The sequence below is a fragment of the Crocodylus porosus genome, unplaced genomic scaffold (genome assembly GCF_001723895.1).
Source record: "Crocodylus porosus isolate Cpor-Errol unplaced genomic scaffold, CroPor_comp1, whole genome shotgun sequence".
Classification (NCBI taxonomy): domain Eukaryota; kingdom Metazoa; phylum Chordata; order Crocodylia; family Crocodylidae; genus Crocodylus; species Crocodylus porosus.
The window spans coordinates 7,791,750-7,810,099 of record NW_017728934.1 but is presented as its reverse complement, the minus strand read 5'-3'; the positions used below and the strand labels follow the sequence as shown (position 1 = coordinate 7,810,099).

The window sequence follows — 18,350 nt, the reverse complement described above, 5'->3', positions numbered from 1 at the left end:
CTTTAGAACTCTAGGGTGGAGATCATCCGGGCTGGCTGACTTGAATACGTCCAACCCCTCCAGAAGCTACCTAACTAAATCCTCGCTAACCCATGGCCCAGGTGTGCCTCCCCCAGGGCTCAAGGGGGGCCCAGCAGGAATTGTTTCTTCAGTACTTCATTGTTGGGTCCGTCTCCCTGTACTTTGTTTGCTCTTTAAACCACATCCTCTTTTCTATGTTTCTTTATCACTTGTGTGTGTCTTCTGCACTTCACTGTGCAGCTCTGCTGTGGGATGGAGGGGAGGAGTGTTTGTTTCAGAGCTGCAGTTGGATTTTTTTTTTTCTTCCAGTATGAAGGAGAAGTTGATGAAGGAAGATTTTACCCCAGTAGCTCTCCTGCGGTATTTCAAGCAACCAGTGGCAGGAACCAGGACTGCGACACGAGCTGCTGATTATATGGAGACCACCCTGAATCTCCTGAAGGAGAAGCTACAGCCAACCATAAAGGGAGAATTCAATGTCACAGGTACATGGTACAGGTTTGTCTTGGCCATTCCTCTTCCAGGCCCCACATCTGCCTAGTCCTTTGGGCCAGTCATAGTCCCCCTGACTTTAATACAGGATCAGGCCCTTAATTAGAAGCAGCCGAATTAGAAGATGAGTGGTTTCAATGTGCAGTCACTCTGCTTCCAGGCTATGATACATGCCAGTACAACATAATCTCTCATACACTATACTTCAAAGCTGCCATCATCTCAGTGAGACACATGATAAAACACTGGGGAGACCAGAAGTGAGAGGAAGAACTGCAATTTAAGAAAGAATGGAGTGAGTATAACTAGAGTGTTTTAATCACCAGCTGGCAGAGAGGAAGTGCATGGGGGTTTACATATCCAAAGTGTGATAAAACAGTTACATGTTGTATACTTTTGCTATACATTGAAAAGCTACAGAAACCAATCAGATGCTGACAATTTTATAAGAAAACCTATCACCAGTTACTAGACAGATACCCATGCAGGTGTACCCTATTTTGCTATTTTGGAATGGTTATCAATTTGTTGTCTTCTCAGTATTAAGCCTCCCTATCTTCATGAAAGATGTCACTTTACTTACCTTCCAGGTGTGATCTGCCATGCCTTGAAACACCCTGCTCATTATATTTTTGGTAGCCTGACCAGGCCTTCTAGGAAGGGAGAGGGAAAGTGGGGGAACTTGGTTAGAAGCAAAAACAGTGATTCTTACCCAGGGTGCTGTGGCATCCTGGGGTGCCTTGAGATCCTTTTCAAGATGCCATACAGTGTGTACTGTTAGGTGTGCAAATATGAGAGATTTCAAGTAGAAAACCATAGTGTTAAAAATATTATGACCTGTTGTGGTTTTGTTGAGGTCTCTACAACAAAAGAATTGCTCTATTTTTTTCTGTAATCAAAAAATGAGTGAAAACCAGGAGCTGGCTTTTTGTGAGGGGAGCCTTGACTCTAAAAACATTCAGCTAAGATTTTGCTGAAGCCTTAACAAGACAATGTTAGGGGCACAGGGCCTGTAGTTTATCTGACACTGGCATGAGAGAGCAAAACAGATCTTCCACCTTTCCAATCCTACATTTTTCTTTTGGGATTTGAATCAAACACAACCACTTTCCAGCTGTAGGGAGGATGGGGATGGTCTCTTCACTAATGTGTCCTTCCGTTCCTTCATCTAGGCATCTCCCCATATCTGCAGATGGGAGATAGAAAGTAAGTGTGTGCTGTCTTTTTCCAGCAACTTCCATCTCTGATGTACCATGCATGAAGATATTGTGACCAGGGAATTGGTGGCCTGGTCAGTCTGGCAGGACTGGTCAAAAGCTTCACTTACTCCTGCACATTTTCCACAGGCAGCAGTTGTGAGCTTGGAAATTGACCCAGAAGGTTATATCTGTGGCCAGTGCCTCAGCCCAGCAGGATCAAGGTGCTCAGGAACTATCCTCCATTATGTTTTCTTGCAGATGTGCTAACCCCAGTGCAGCTGGAAGTGATTTACAGGATGACAGGATGTGCCCAACAGAATATGGAAGTAAAGTGTGAAGGCAGAAGTCAGTACCGTACAATCACGGGCGAATGCAACAACAGGTGACAGCATCTGTCATGGGGAGGATGGCTGCTTCTCCCTATGAGGGACTTGGAGCTCTGATTCAAGAGGGGGCTTATGTGCCTAACATGGGACTGGGTAAAATTTAGCTGCCTAAGCTCAAAATTGTGATTCCAGGTACCTAAAGTTTTGCCTCTGTACATGCCCTGAAGTGCCTCCAATCCTGACAGAGCCAAACAGGCTCAGGCCTACACTTGATCCAGATCTAGAAATTAGGTGCTTTCCTCCCCATCTACCCTGAGGGTTTGATCTGGTAGGTGTTCTCAGACACAACAAAAATGCATCTGTAGGTTCGGGCTACACCCTGAATCCAGTGGTGACAGGGAGGAGGCATGGTGTCCTCCTGGCACAGTGGTTAGAGCACTTTACTAGGATGCAAAAGGCTAGGGGTCAATTCTTCCCCTTGTCTAAGCAGATTCAAACCCACATCTTTCACCTCTTAGATAGAGGAGACCTGGGTACGAGCCCTTATTTCAAGGACTCTGGCACTATTGTGCCACCGCTAATAATTTGTTGCTATTATAAATTCTGATTCTTTCATTTAATCTCGTAGGAGACATCCTACATTAGGGGCTTCCAACAGAGCTTTTGTCCGGTGGCTGCCAGCAGAATATGAAGATGGAGTTTCACTTCCTCGAGGATGGACAGAAGGAAAACGTTTTTTCGGATTCACTCTCCCCTTGGTGAGGATTTGTAAACTCACTTAAATACACGAATGCAATTGAAATCATGAAAAATCACCATGGAGTTTGGCACTAGGAGGAGAGGTCATGGGTCTCTGCACTTTCATTAGAAATAAGGAGCTTCTAGCTCTTATTTCAGGAAAAGCTATGGCTGAACCCTAATGGCCTCGTACAGCGGGTTAAGGGATGACCCCAAATTTATTATTCTTTTAAAATCTAGTGATTGTAAGCTGATCTCATTGTTATTCAGGCCTGACTTATAGTTTCCAAGTACACTAACCTAATGCTAAACAGAGTCATGGACCATAAATATCCCAAAATTAAAATATACCCAGCAGGGGAAATTGTGGAAGAAGGGGCAGTGTGGGAAAACTTCTCCTGTTAGAAGTGGGTGCAGTGATGGAGACAAGGGCAGTCAGAAGCACAGAGGACCTAAGAAGGTGGGGATTTCCATGGAAGCTCCCATTCCACTCCCAAAATCAGTGAGAATGAGAGACTTTAAAGACAGGGAGCTACAAACAAGTGGCTTTAGCTAAGCAGGCAGGGATCTAACATGGACAAAGAGTCTCCCTAGTCATGTACGACCAACAAACTGAGCAAAACGATGTGGAGGGAGGGCAGGAGCATGGTAAAGGAAGACTGACTCCAGAGACAGTCCTGTCCCTGAGAGACATAGAACCAAACAGAAGGAATATGATTCCTAAGTAAAATGAATATCATCAACTGAAAGAGACCTATTGTGAGCTTTGGGTAGGCCTCTTAGGTAGAGAAATGTGTTAAATTTATTATATTAAAATCTACAAACCCCACAACTTTAGTGTCAATAAGGCTCCAGTTACATTTTTAAAATGTGTTAATTAGGACACATCAAATAACAGATGCTGGCATCACACCTTAAATCCTTGTCTAGACACAGCCCTTCACTAGTCTAACCAGGTGGTGCATTTGTGTATTTTCTAAAATACACATGAAATGAGGTGAGGTCTTTATTAGAGCCTTTGCTTCATTCAAAATGTGCTTTGCATGAGACAGGGTACTCCTGCAGAGTGCTGGTGAATAGGCACATTGTTCCAGAATATGGAATTTCTTTTTTCCTTTTAAAATAAAGCCTAAGAATTTCCATTACAAATCCAAGAATCCACTTTTTTTTACTGCCTGACCTTAATACCTCTGTTTTCTTACAAATATACATGGATTGGCCTCAAACCACCAGCCACATGAGAGGCGACAGCATTATATCTCTTTCTCTTCCTCAAGTAATAATTGAGGAACTCAGATCCCTACTTCTAAATGGAATGTCTAACATGATGCTGAATTTTAGCCAATTTAGGATTATAAATTTCACTGCTGAGTAGCAAGAAAGATTTCCACACCTCCCTGCTTGCCTTTTGACACCACCAGGGAAGGAATCCTGCCTGATCTGCACAACAAAGAGCAATTCAGAAAGACACTGTCATGGACCCAGAGGGACAGATTTCCACCTTCAGCTTCCTCTGTGCAAAAATAAAGTTTATTTCCTACGTATGGGGCATTTTTACCATCTTTAATGTTCCCTGAGCCCGATGAAGGGTATGTGAGCCTGAAAGCTTGCAAAAAAAGATTCTTTTTTGCGATTTCTTAGTTGGTCTAATAAAAGGTATCATCTCTGAACCAAGTGTACTAGATTTTTGCATGTCTAACACGAGGCACCTAAATACTTACATACCTGATGTTCAGAGCTGTCCTGCACAGAACTGATTCTTGACACCAACATTTGAAAACAACAGTTTAATCTTTTTGTCTGTTACTTTCTTGATCTGTGAAATAAGGAGAATTCATGCTTACCTTTTATGATGCTCCTTCAGAACTGTGAATTGAAGAGCTCTAAGTGAAGGGGATTTTTGGTGTTTGCCAGGGTTAGCAGATGGAAAGTAAAGTGTGAAAGTTCTCTATGGAGGGAGCACAACATACAGCCTGCATTAAAAATAAGTGAAGAATTTGCCTTTTGAAAGCTTGCATTTCTAACGGGAGGCCTGAGCAGCTTCCTTCTCGTATGGAGAACTATCAGTGGCCTTGGGAACTGACACACTTTTCCCTGTATTTTACATAAACCATGCTTTCCCAGATCTATTCCTTAGTATATTCTTTGTTTTCATCCTCTCCAGGTCCGAAAAGTGTCAAATGAGATTGTACGCTTCCCTACTACACAGCTTAGGCTGGACCATCAGAGGGCACTCATGTTCATGCAGTGGGGCCAATTTATCGACCATGATTTGGACTTCGCTCCTGATACACCAACACACTTTACCTTCCATGAGACAGTGAACTGTGAAACCAGCTGTGTCAAAGCACCACCTTGCTTCCCCATCAAGGTAATGACAGGATTTTGCCTTCCAGAGAATAGGAAAAAGAAGAGGTGTCTCATTCCCTACAATTGACTAAACTCAGGGATGGGGAGTTGCAGTGGGGCTGGGATCCTTCTCACCTGATATACATTTAAGTGGACTTAAGTGCCTAGGTGTGATTCTTTTCCACCCTGTTCAAGTTCCTGAAAGTCTAGTAACCTACTTTTGTATCACATTGTCATTTTACCCTTAAGATTGAGTTGCAAAAAGCAGTGAGAAGAAGGATCTACCTGCCTTTCTTCTATTAATTGTTTTTCAGGGATTCAAGCAGAAGGGAGTAGGATTGCACTTAAAGCACCTAGGTTAATTTGTGCACCTAATGGGTACAATAGAATATTGGCCACTGTCTTTCCCTGCAGGTTCTTTCAAACGTGCCTCTTCTCAAAGGGGGAACATTGGATTGACCGAGGGGAATGAGTATCCATGCTTGAGATTTACAGCAATGACTCCTTTGCTGGGGTTAGGCAGTAGGCACCTAAGCCAATTGGATCTTTTCATCTGATTGGCTTAGGTGGTGGTGCAGAAAGAAGACCAGTGCTTTAGCCCAAGTGGTTGAGTGAGTGGTTAGGGCACACAGCTAGATATCACGGTTCTAGACCCTCTGGTTCACATTTAGGCATCAACACTGCAGGGGAGGTAGAATTGCTGCCTGTACCTAAGTGCCATCAAGCCACTTATGCAGCTTCAAAGCTGTCACAGACAGGCAAAGAGAAACAGAATTCTACCCTCTGTCTCCCATAACCCAGGTAAGTGCTGTAGCCAGCTGTGTTAAACAAGGCGCCATCCTTTCTTTACGCTGGGTTTTATGTGGGGTTGGATGTACTCTGAGCAGGTCTGCCAGACCAGGACCTGCAGGTGAGATGAACATGGAGGTGGTGAATGGCACTTGGGGTTAGGCACTGAGCAGTTGGGGCTCTCAAGACATAGGGAGTTCTGCACACATCAGGTGTGGAGGAGACTTGGGCTTCATCAGAGTGCATGAAAATCTTGACTCTTATAGCTGAGAAGAACCCAACCCACCCTTTTGTCATAAATGAAGAGCTGTGTTTGGTCTCCAGGCTATTCACCACTGAAGGGTGTTTATACAGTGTTTCCTGCCATTTTTGTGTTATGAAACTGAGGAAATGTTGTTTTCTGAGAGGGTTCATGCCCTCCCATGAAGGTGACCAGTCATGCTTATTTCCTTGCAGATTCCACGCAATGATCCCCGTATTAAAAACACAAATGACTGCATCCCATTCACCCGCTCAGCCCCTGCATGCTCTATGGGCAGTGCAGTTCGAGAGCAGATCAATGCACTCACATCCTTTCTCGATGCCAGCATGGTATATGGCAGTGAAGTGCCTTTGGCTAACAAGCTAAGGAATCGGAACAACCAGCTGGGCTTGCTGGCTGTTAACAACAGATTTACTGACCAAGGGTTGGCTTTCTTGCCTTTTGTTAAGATGAAGGAGGATCCATGTTTGATGGTCAGCGGGAAAGCTCAAATCCCATGTTTTCTTGCAGGTAAGTCATGCTTTTGCAGCTCATGTCATTCTCTGATTTGGTGACCCGGCGTAAATAACTCTGTTGGTTCTATCTTATTTATTGGTATTTATAAAAAAACACTTCAAGCAATAGGAGGCATAGCCGGGCAGCTGTGTGATGACCAGGTCAGTGCCAGCTTCTGTGGTGCCAATTGCAGTAGCCTGATCAGCTGCTGCTGTGGTCACAGCTATTTTTGTGCCAGCCTACCTCCCCAACAGGGGTGGCACCTGGAGCTACTTCCCACTGTTCCCTGCCCCCTTCCTCCTGTGTAATGCTACTACAGTTAAAAATGAGGAGGGAAAGAAAAGAGAGACAGATCAGAAATAAAAAAAAAAAAAGCAATGCTGATGTGAGGAGTACACTGTTGCTCTTTTGTTTGCTGTGGTGCCTCCTGAGAAGTAGACCAGTACAGAAATGAAAACTGCATGAGGTCTTTGATTAGGGCTATAAAAAAACATAACAAATCAGTGACATGAAGGACTGGTGAGATTTACGTTACCTTTGCCAGTGTTCCAGACTTCAGATGGAGCAAGCCTAGTGTCTGACGTCATGAAATCCTTTTTTTGGAGAGAATTTCTTTTACGCTGTACAAAGCTGTTGTAGTCCGTGCATGCTGGTTTGTCTGAAAAGGAGAACAATACGAAAATAACACAGTACCAGGCACATGAGTAGTTTTTTTCTTGTAGCTGGGATGTATTAAGAGCAAGATGAGCAAATTGTTGTATAAACTGAAAGCCCCTAATAAACGATTCGTAAAAATAATTGATTAGGTTACATGGTCATACATAGTTTGGTGGGGCTCCTAATATAATTAACAAAGCATCCTGGGGATTTTGTTAATTACTTAATACAGCACCATAGAGCAAGGGTTTTCAACCAATTCTGGCTGTGGGCTAGAATGACCCACCCTGGGATCTGGCTGGATGGGTGAGTGCTAGGACCCTGTTGCTGCGGGTGCTTATTCCTACGGCAGCACAGGGATGAATGCCACTGAAGCCTTGCATCTGTGAGCAGGATCCAAAGGTTTCATGGCCCAGATTCAGCCTGCTGGCCATAGGTTGTTAATCCCTGTGAAAGAGGTCGTTTCCTCATAAGCATGTGAGCTAGCATGGATTTATAAATAACAGGATATATTAACAGAGCCAAGGTGGGGCTTTCTACATGTAAAGCATAAACCCCTGATAGCTCTGAAATAGAAGCAGGTGGCAGAGTTGCTGGGACTGCTAACTGGAGTCATAGCTGCAAGCACCAGGCCAGGATATTGCTGTTGCCCCTTTACAGAAGCGCTGGCTAGTGTCTGTTATGTATGGATATTGTATCAAATTTGAGGTCAGTATTGTTGACAAGGATCAAGGTCTAGACCTTTTGCACAGGCTTCTTGTGCCTGAACCAATAGAGAGTTGCTGTAGGCATGAGGTATCATGCAGATGTGACCAGCACTAGGTGTCTTTCCTGTGCTAGGCCAGGGCACAGCTTTTCCAAGTTCGGAATACCTGGTGCCTAGCAGGTTTTACCTGGACATATTGACACTTTGACCTTCTCATTCCCAAATTATTTTTGTGGGTTAGACAAATATTTTGACTTGTACTTAAGATGAATTGATTCCTGCAAGGGAGTGGATTACAATGAATAGTAAGAGAAGCTGGGTGGCAGTAGAGGACTTGGGGTGATGGGATGATTTGCAGAGTTCTTGGGGGAGTCGTGGCTGTGCTCACAGGAAGGAGGAGAGTCAGGGGGAAGGTGGCATGAGTGAAAGGGGAAGCTTTGAGATAATTCATTTAATATAAAATAGTCAAGTCCATCAAGATCTGTGGCATATAAGAATGGGTTGGCTGAAGGAGACAAATGATTTTGGTTTTTGTAGGTGACACTCGATCCAGTGAGATGTTAGAGCTTGCTGCTATGCACACGCTTTTTATGAGGGAGCACAACCGTCTGGCCACACAGCTGAAGAAATTAAATCCATTCTGGAATGGAGAAAAACTTTACCAGGAAGCCAGGAAGATTTTAGGTGCCACCGTCCAGGTACTGGCTACAGTGTTGCATGTGTCACTGGTTTACCCACAACCACCTAGGACTTTGAAAAGGGGGATGCAGATCATGTGGTGCATCATCACGCGTAACACAACACATTTTCTCTCATTAAAAAGAGACTATAAGCTTTGCTAATAAGCTAGGGGCCTAGGGCTATATTATTCAGTTTAAGAATGAAGTAAAAACAAAAATATCTGTATTGGAATGTCCATTAGTTTGCTAATTAAGTATATGATGTATACAAATATCACAATGAACTATGCAAAAATAATCACAAGATGCTGTTTTATTAGTCCTGTAGTGATTAGAATTAAATGTACATCTCTAAGATTCATAAAACAAAATGTAGTCATCTTGAGCATTTTGACAGTGCATTCAATGCTTCATTGAAAGTTATTTCCAGACCTGAGTTAATGTTTGCACTAGGGCTGTGTGAAGCTTTGGTTCCTGATTCGATTCAGTGGTGACTTGGCCCAATTTTGCAGCCAAATCTCCAAATCGGGAGACCCTTTAATCTCTCTGAATTGAATCAGAACCCTCTGAATCGATTTGGAGATTCGGATATAGACACAGCTTTAAATGTTTTTTTCGACATGCCTCAAGGGAGCAGGTGGCTGGTGAATGCTGCGAAGGTGAGGCCAATGGAGCGTCCCACAGGAGTAAGGGTGCTCCCCAGCGTGCTTGGCAGCAGACCTGGAAGTGGACAAGAAGCACTTCTGGCCCACTTTCGGGTCTGCCAGGGAGTGCGCAGGGGCCCACCCACACCTCCCCTGCTTGGTGGCTGGTACCTCCTGGGTTTGAGGGGGCACCTGGAGTTCCTCTTTGCCCAATCGCTGAGCAGGGGGTGCAGGGCCCCTCCCTCCCAGTGTGCTCTCCAGCAGACCCGGAAGGGGACTGGAATTACTTCTGGTCCACTTTTGGGTTCTCTGCTGAGCATGTGCCCCCCCGCTTCCCCCCGCGCTCCTGTGGGACACTCCATCCACCCCAGCATCTCAGTGTTCATGAGCCGCATTGGTACATTGAGGTATATAGAAAAAACATTTTTAGCTGTGTGTGTGTCCGAATTGCTGATTCTCTGAATTGGCATCAAATCTTCAGATTCAGATTTGGTTGAATGAAATCAGGGACAGTGATCTAAATCCAAATTGGCTATGGCCCGCTTTGCACACCCCCTGCTTCCACACTTGAGTTAATGTTGTTCACTAGAGTTAAAATAGTTCTGCAGGGCTATGGAACACGAGCTACATTGCCAGGAGCAGTTATACAACAGTAGAATTGCAGAAGAAAAGATAGCTTTATTAGTGGAACATCAAGACCATTAAGAAGGAGACGGCCATTTACAACTATGGAATGAGGAGTTTAGAAGGAATCAGGTCAATTATAATGAGCCACTAAATCAATTGGCTTCCTCACTCATGCCTGAGTAGAAATGCTGCTGCCACGACCAAGCAGTTGGTTTTAAACTTTAGGTAGAACAGAAATCATAGGCAGGGGGGTGGTGGGAGGGTGCAACTGTACCATCTCTGGATCTACCCCTGCCCACAGCCTGCTGCCTCAGGTTGTAGTCTCACAGGTTACACGTGGCCAGTTTTTCAGCAGTATTTTAAGCTGGATTTTCAAGGGAAAAGCTGCTGCAAGAACCAAATCAAATCAATACTTAATATGCATGGTGTGGGAGCTGTACTGCTGGAGGTGTTGTCTGACACCAAGGGGCAGGTTATGAGAGAGCTCCTGGAACTGTACGGGTAGTAGCTCTTGCTATATGCTCCTTGGGCCAGTACATCTGATGCACCAGAGTAAAATAGACTAGAGTGGTTAAGCAGCTGGGTGTCCCACACCAGAAGTGGCCGCATTTCCCTAGTTTATGCAATGTGCCATAGCTGTTTACAGTGGCTTAGAAGGGCCCTGTCATTTTAACATCAGCTTGTTATGTGCTTAGAACTTCTTGAAAATGTTTCTTTACCTAGGACCAGACACGTGCAATTTTGCTGATGTCACAGCAGAGGTTACATTTCAGGCTTTTTCTATGCAGACACAAAGGGAAGGAAAATGCCAGTTTCAGTGAGATCCTGATACACCTGCATGGTTTAGAGAGCCATAGTCTTAGGCAGTGTCCTATTGTGCCCCTGCCTAAATCTGTCCAGCTGGAAGGTGGATTGCTGAGCCTGTGGTTTAGGGTCCTGCTGTAGAAGTGACCATTAACCAGAGCTCAAAATTAGGGAGTAAGTGAGATGCTTCACCTTGGGATGGAAGAGTATTTGGGTGACGTGGAATTCTAGTGAAGTCCCTGTTCCCATTCTGTGATGCTCCTGGCATCCATTTTGTTTAAGCCGTTGCCTTTTTTGGGAGTATCCTATCTTACAGCTTGTTTTGAACCAGTTGCATATAACAACTGTTTCTAGTTTGAGACAAGCAAGACCTTGAATCTTGCTGTGTTCCCAGGGAGGTGGCAGTTGATGCAATGAGTGGCTCACTGCTCTCTTTTTTTTCCTCCTAGATAATAACCTACAGAGATTACCTGCCCAAGCTGCTGGGAGACACGTTCAGGAGAGCTCTTCCTCCCTACAAAGGCTACAAGAGCTCTGTGGATCCCCGAATAGCCAATGTCTTCACGCTGGCTTTCCGCTTTGCTCATGGTTCCATCCCACCTGTAGTGGAACGGTTAAATGAACGGCATAAGCCTATGGGTTCCAAAATACCCCTCAGCAAAGCCTTCTTTGCTGTTTGGAGAATTGTAATGGAAGGTAAAACCTATTTTGGAGCCCCAAACTCTTACAGACTGTATCTACATCTCATTCAGACCTTTCCCAGTTTCTGGCTGCATCTACATGAGACACCGAATGGACAATTGTTACTGCGCAGTCATTTGGTACTTGTATTCATAAGTACTAAATGACTGTGCAGTAACTGGAGTTACTGTGCAGTAGTGTTGCTGAATGGCTTTTTCATGATGCTGACTGCTCAGTAGCTTGAGACTACTGTGCAGTAGCATTGTGTCACACTTTCTGCCATGCAATGCTAGTGCATAGTAGTCATGAGCTACTGTGCAGCCAGCATCTCATGTAGACACAGCCTCCTTTAGTGTGAAAGTTACACATTACATTTAGACCATGTAAAGAGCACTTGTATTTTAAGTGTCCTCATGTTTAAAGCTTTTTAATTTACATTAAGTGCCCTCCAACTGCTTTAAAGTTATGCAGCTTCAGGCAAGAGGTTAACTCTGGGCCATGCTACCTAGAGATAAAATGAGCGATTTGCAATCCTCCAGGATGCACTGCTTCCAGTGTTCCTACCCTCCCCAGAGCAGACATATTGCTTGAGTGTCCTGGCTCCTAAGGATGCCTCTGTTTGCCAGCTCTAGTAGCAAGTCAGAGCTGTGCAGGCAAGAAATGGTATTAACCCTTAATGTGTATAAAGTTCACAGCACTTTATAATTTTAACTTTAGCACTGCTAACATTCCAGATTTAGTATGGTCTAAGTATAACATGTGACTTCACCCTTGGTGTCTTTTTTATGGCAGACAAGCTCAATGTGATTTTAATCAAAATAAGGATACTTGTCACAGCGACAGATACTAATTCTGCCACTTACCAGGGGCCAGGGCATCTTGCTCTTTGTGGGCAACACATGACTCTTCCTGTAAAGGGAGCTCACACCATAATTGCTTAATGTTGTACATGCTAATAAAGTTAAAATTTTGAAATAACTCTGCATTACACTTGCAAAAAAAATTCAGCCACAGGTTTTTATATGGGCACCCTTCCCATTATATCTGGCTGCTTCATGATCTTTGAACTTATGGCAGTCTCTTGATAGATGTGGCACTGAATTTACCCACAAACTATAAGCAGGGATCTGAGGTCTGAGAGTTTTTTGGGATGCACAAAGTCACAAAAAGTGTCTTGGGGTGAAGCAGGGCATGAACCCTACAGCTTGTCTGCCTCAGGCTAGTACCCTAGTCACTGGACCATCTCTTCTTTTGAAGGGGCCTTCATCAGGACAGCATATCTATTGTACTAGCAAGTAGATAAAAAAAGGTCATTTCAGCTTTGCTGGACTCTTCCACATGTAGTTTCCATTGCTAATGGAGATAGATGTGTAAAGCAGTTCACAAGCAGCTGTTCAATCATTGCAGGAGGCATTGATCCTTTACTCCGCAGCCTGATGGGTAATCAGGCCAAACTGACGACGCAAAAACAGATGATTGTGGATGAACTCCGGGACCGATTGTTTGACCAGGTGCGGAGGATTGGATTGGATCTAGCTTCCCTTAACATGCAACGTGGGAGGGACCATGGCCTCCCAGGTAGGAACTGCAGTTAACGCTATCTTTGGAAAGAGATCTCTAGAGGAAATGAAACAATACATATAGAAAAATATGGCTGGACAGGCGCTCATATACTCCAGCCCCATGCTCAGAATAGGATCACCCCTAAGCCATCCCAGTCAAGTGTCTGTATAATGTGCTTTTAAAAATTTCCAGGGATAGAGATTCCACCACTTGTCTAGTTACCCTGTTCCAATGTTTGAACCACTCTCATAGTCGGAAGGTTCCTAATCTTTAACCTACATTTCTTTTGCTGTAGTTTGGGGCTGTGTATCTTAATCCTGTCCTCTGCTACCACAGAGAAGTCTATCTCCAGTTTTGTAATCTCCCTTCAGGAATTTGAAGGCTGTTATCAAATTCTTCTTCAGTATTCTCTTTTCTAGACTGAGTAACCCTAGTTCTTTTTTGCCTGTCTTTCTAAATTTTGTTTCTCATGTCCTTTGTTGTTGATATGCAAGAGACCTCCTATTAATGTAACCCCCTATACTGTTGGCTTTTTTGTCTTTTTTTGCAACAAGAGCACAGTGTTGGTTTATATTCCGCTTATGGTCCACTGTAATCCCCAGGACCTTCTATAGTACTGCAGCCTAGCCAATCATTCTCCAGTCTGTATTTATGCAATTATTCCATCTCAAGTCCCATTCATTAATTACACTGAATTAATGACTATAAATGACAGCTTGTTTTAGAAATCTAAAGAGAAAAACAGATAGTCCAAAAGCATGGTACAAAAAATGAACTATACCAAACCTATTCACCCATCTTGGGATAAAAATGTCTATCAAGGAGCGTAAGTATAAATATCTTGGTATTGGCTGAGATCTCTTTGGGTTATCTTTTTTTTATCTTGTTATTTATGCTATACCACAATAAATGAGTAAGTAGGATGTTGCTCTCTAAAATAGGCATCTGAGTGGAGCTTATGGGGAAGGATGGAGATCCAGGAAAACAATCCATTGCATTCATATCACATTAAGAAGTCTAGAGACCTAGGCAAATTTTAAGATGGAATTTGGAGATGCTTAGTGAATTTAAACACCTCCAGGGTTAGGTGGTAACTGAGTGGGATTTTTTGGATCACTATTTCAGATCTAGATGGTTACATTTGACAATAAGTCCTGTCCTAGACACTCAAGTCTTTATTTGTATTTAAGCCTTAATCTGTAGAGCCAGCCTGAAAATTACTGATCAGTGATCACTCCATGGAGAAGTACATTTATTCATTGGCTTATGACCAAAATGCAGGAGGACAGAGTTATATAGGTAGACTAAAAACTTCCTGCAAGGATAATGGGAAAACTACATCATTCAAAGAATGGTCATTTTGCTTGAACACATGAACTGTGCGGGGTAATAGGGAGACTGTCATATAACTTCCTTAATAATTTAATTCCAGAGACATAGGCAGTAAGGTGAGTTGTTTGGAAAAGTCTTTAGATAAACTGGAAACAAGAAATGTACAGCTCCCCTAGCCTCTAAGGTAAAAGAGGAGCGAACTGGTAGCTCATGTGGAAGGAAAAAGGCATTGATTGTACTTTGCTTTGCTTCCACAGGGTACAATTCCTGGAGACGATTCTGTAGGCTTTCACAACCTCGCAATGAACATGAACTCTCTGTTGTGCTGAGGAACACCAACTTGGCTAAGAAGTTCATTCAGTTGTACAGGACACCGAACAACATTGATATTTGGCTTGGTGCCCTTGCAGAGCCCTTTGTTCGTAATGGCAGAGTGGGGCCTCTGATGGCTTGTCTCATTGGCACTCAGTTTAGGAAATTGCGAGATGGGGACAGGTAAGGGCTGGAGTCCTGGAAGAGGTGTTTGGGATGGCTGCAGCTGTGATTGTATCATCACCCTTCTCAGGTTTTCTTTTCTTCTTGGTAATGCATACATGCCCATTTGTATCCACTGGGACAGCCTGGATAAAAGTATTTGGGGCTCATGCTGTTTTGGGGGACCCTTTAGGCTGAAGCCTCACAGGTCTTGTTAGCACGAACTGAGTTTTGAGTGCTTAGTGCCTTTTGAAAATCAATCTCTGCAGGGGTCTGAAGAATTAGTGGCCCCTTTTGAAAGCATTAGCATCCCTGAAGTCTGGGCAAGCTCTTCTTTTTCAGCCTCTTCCCTTTCTTATAACTTTTTAAATTTTCAAATCAGATTTTATTTCCTTGTCCTTCTCTGCACTGCTGGCCCATGACTAATGGAAACATTTGTAGCTTAAACCCCTCCTTTTTCTATGTTTCCAAACATTTTAATCTTTGGCTTGAGTCCCAACAAGGGCAAGAATAATTTTCTTGAAGTAATTCCAAGGATATGAAAAATGTCTTGATGGGCTGAGTGTCACCCAAAGCTATCCTGGCAGGTCAAATAATGACCCATGGAATATTTTGGGAGCCTCCCTCTTTGAGTAAAATTTTCAAAAGTGGCTAAGGCAGTTAGGCACTTGACTCGTACTGAAAATTAATGGTTGTTATGCTTCTAATGCCCAACATGCTTTTGAAGATGATACCTATTAAGTTTATGTGCATAACAATATACTGGTAGACTGGATTTTGGGTGACTCATAGCAGGCATCCTACTATTTGTTCCCACTGCACTCAAGATCTGTGTAGATTTTTTTAACATGACTTCAACCAGAAATTCTTGACTTGGTATTATATTTTGTTCCTTCTAACCAAAGCCATGTGCAAAGCCTTTATTATTGCTTATCTGCTCCAACCAAGAAGGGACAACCATATCTTTATCTTTGTAATATCTCCGTGTAACCATTGGATCCAGGTAAGTGTTTATTAACTTGGTTTTAGGGCAACCTTTATAACTCTGGTAGAGTCACAACTAAGGTTTGCAGAACACCGCAAGCATGATACTATTATTGCAATCTCCTTTTACTTTTATTTTCTCCTTGGCTTTCAAGTCTATTCTGCTATATCTCTAAAGTTAAGTTACATCAAGGGTATTAAAAGAATGCATGGTTTTAAACAGAAATAGGCACAGATGCTCTTGTTCCAGTATTTACCATAAATATTTAAATCAGGATGCTTATTCTTCAACTCCTTGTGTTTACAATCCCTTAGTTAAGATTTTTCTACCTATAATATGCTTAAATATGAAATGCAAGGAACTGAAAAGTTAAGCTACTTAACAGAGCCTCATTTCTCATTCACTCAAAAGATGTACAATTCACCCTTTGCAGAAAACACCATTCAACAGAAGCAATATTCCATGACCTCAGTTGTGGAGCAGTAGGGATTCCAGTCATTCAATCATCCCTCTTTCCAGGGCCATCTCTAGGGGGAGGCGAATCAGGGTGACCCCCCATGCTTTGGGGGGGGCCCCGTAGAGCTAGGTGGAGTGGTGCTGCAATGCCATGCTGCCGCTGGCTTCACATCTGGCTACTCGGCATGCCCCCCCAACGCTGAATCTTCTGCTGAAATCAGTGCCTCTGGCCGCCTGCTACCCCCTCCTGCCCCCCGCTGCCGAACCTGCCACTGGCTTCTTTGCATCCAGGGGTGGGACCCCACACAAGCTGATTGGGCCCGGGCCTTGCACCCTACTTGGATCATCTCTGCCTCTTCCCCATATGCTTGACAATGGGGGGGGAGGGGGAGAGAGAGAGAGACCCCAGACTTGCCTACATAAATGTCCTGTTTGATTTTACTATCGTGTTTTTTAAATTTAACCTTAGTTCTGAATTTCCTGTTTCTGACACTTCATAGTCAACGGTCCAAAGTGTGTAGAAACCTACAGGATAAAATCTGTTGCTATTTTCCTTCTGTTTCTTGTAGATTCTGGTGGGAAAATCAAAAAACTTTTACTTCAAAGCAACGCCAGGCCCTATCCAGGATCTCCTTGTCACGCATAATCTGTGATAACACACGCATCCAGAAAGTACCTAGGGACATTTTCCAGGCCAACAGATACCCCACAAACTTTGTGAGCTGCAACCAGATACCAAAGCTGGACCTCTCGGCATGGAGATTAAGGAATGCAGAAAAAGGTGCGGAGTGAATATGTTGGCTCATGGTAGAAGTTTTGTTAGGCAGGAAATATTATTTTTCTTCCAGGGTACCAAAAATAGATATTTATGTCCATGGGCAGATCTAGAATTTGGAAAAGCGGGGGGTGCAAATAGTGAGGTGTATCATCACATATAAAACAACACGTACTTTTTTCCAATTAAAAATACACTAGAAACTTTACTAATATGCTTGGGGCCTAAGGTTGTATTATTCAGTTTAAGATAGAAGAAAAAACAAATAGTTTAATTGGAATATGTTAAAAAATAATCTGTGGGGCTATGAAATAGGAGCTTCATTACCAGGTGGGGAGGGGAGCAGGGGTTGTTAACACATGTCGAATGAAGTGTTTAGAAAGGATCAGGTAAATTATAGAGCCATGAAGTCAACTGATCCATCAGCATTGCCTGACGAAAAATAGTTTTGCCACTACCAGGTATCTAGCTGGTTTTAAACTTTGGGGCTAGGGATAGAAGTTGCGCACAAACCTGTTTAAGTGATCAGAAACTGGTTTCAACCTGTAACACAATAGAAGTTCAGTGCACATAAACCGGTTTTAAAATGACTGAAACTGGTTTAAGATAATCCTGGCTGAATGTAGCATCAGACTTAACTGATTTTAGGTCAAACCATTTGTGAAACTTCTGTCCCAGACCCTTTCCTCGTTCAAGTTAAATCAGACTCTCCCAGTATCCCAGCATGCTTTGCAGCCCTGGGATAGGCTGTTGTCAGCTCCAGAGAGCAGGGCTGGCCCCTCCCCTCTCCTCCCTAGCTGGAGCAGTGAGGGTTGGCTCACTGGCCTTACTGGTTGACTTACCGCCCCCCTCTCCCAGGCAAACCCCTGTTGTGGGCTGGGACCAGCAAGGACCTTAAGTTACCTTCCCTAGAGTATGGATCTGTTTTCCCTCCTTGCTTAGCGCTGGCTGTGACTGTGGACTACAAATCCCAGTGACACCTGGAAGCAGGAAGAGGGCGTGATGAGCAATCCTGCAGAGTCCTGCTGCTTTAATTCTGGACTGCAAATCTCAGAGACCTTGGGGCAGCAGGAAGTGGAAGTGAACATACAGTCCATGCTAGCTATGTGCTAGAGAGCTCTGCTGTATCACCCTCTGGCGCCTAGCTTGAGCCACTGCAGGCATGTGGCTGCATTTCGTGAATCAGAAGTGAATGTCTGTTCATTTGTTTATTGCTTCAATCCTTGCATCTTAGACTAACCTGCAAAGACTGAATCAATTCACCCTTGTGCTTTTTTACTATCTGTGAGGACCAG

At 43.6% G+C, this 18,350-nt stretch overlaps 1 protein-coding gene across 1 annotated transcript in view; it reads left to right on the top strand.

The window, feature by feature from the left end:
• Positions 1-18,350, top strand: part of LOC109317472 (myeloperoxidase-like) — a 29,639-nt gene that overhangs the window by 10,149 nt on the left and 1,140 nt on the right. The window contains exons 4-13 of the mRNA XM_019546182.1: positions 331-506; positions 1,971-2,094; positions 2,667-2,796; positions 4,941-5,147; positions 6,371-6,686; positions 8,572-8,732; positions 11,239-11,485; positions 12,878-13,048; positions 14,623-14,860; positions 16,850-17,061. Of these exons, the coding sequence (XP_019401727.1) occupies positions 331-506; positions 1,971-2,094; positions 2,667-2,796; positions 4,941-5,147; positions 6,371-6,686; positions 8,572-8,732; positions 11,239-11,485; positions 12,878-13,048; positions 14,623-14,860; positions 16,850-17,061 (1,982 nt within the window). The remainder of the gene's footprint in view (positions 1-330; positions 507-1,970; positions 2,095-2,666; positions 2,797-4,940; positions 5,148-6,370; positions 6,687-8,571; positions 8,733-11,238; positions 11,486-12,877; positions 13,049-14,622; positions 14,861-16,849; positions 17,062-18,350) is intronic.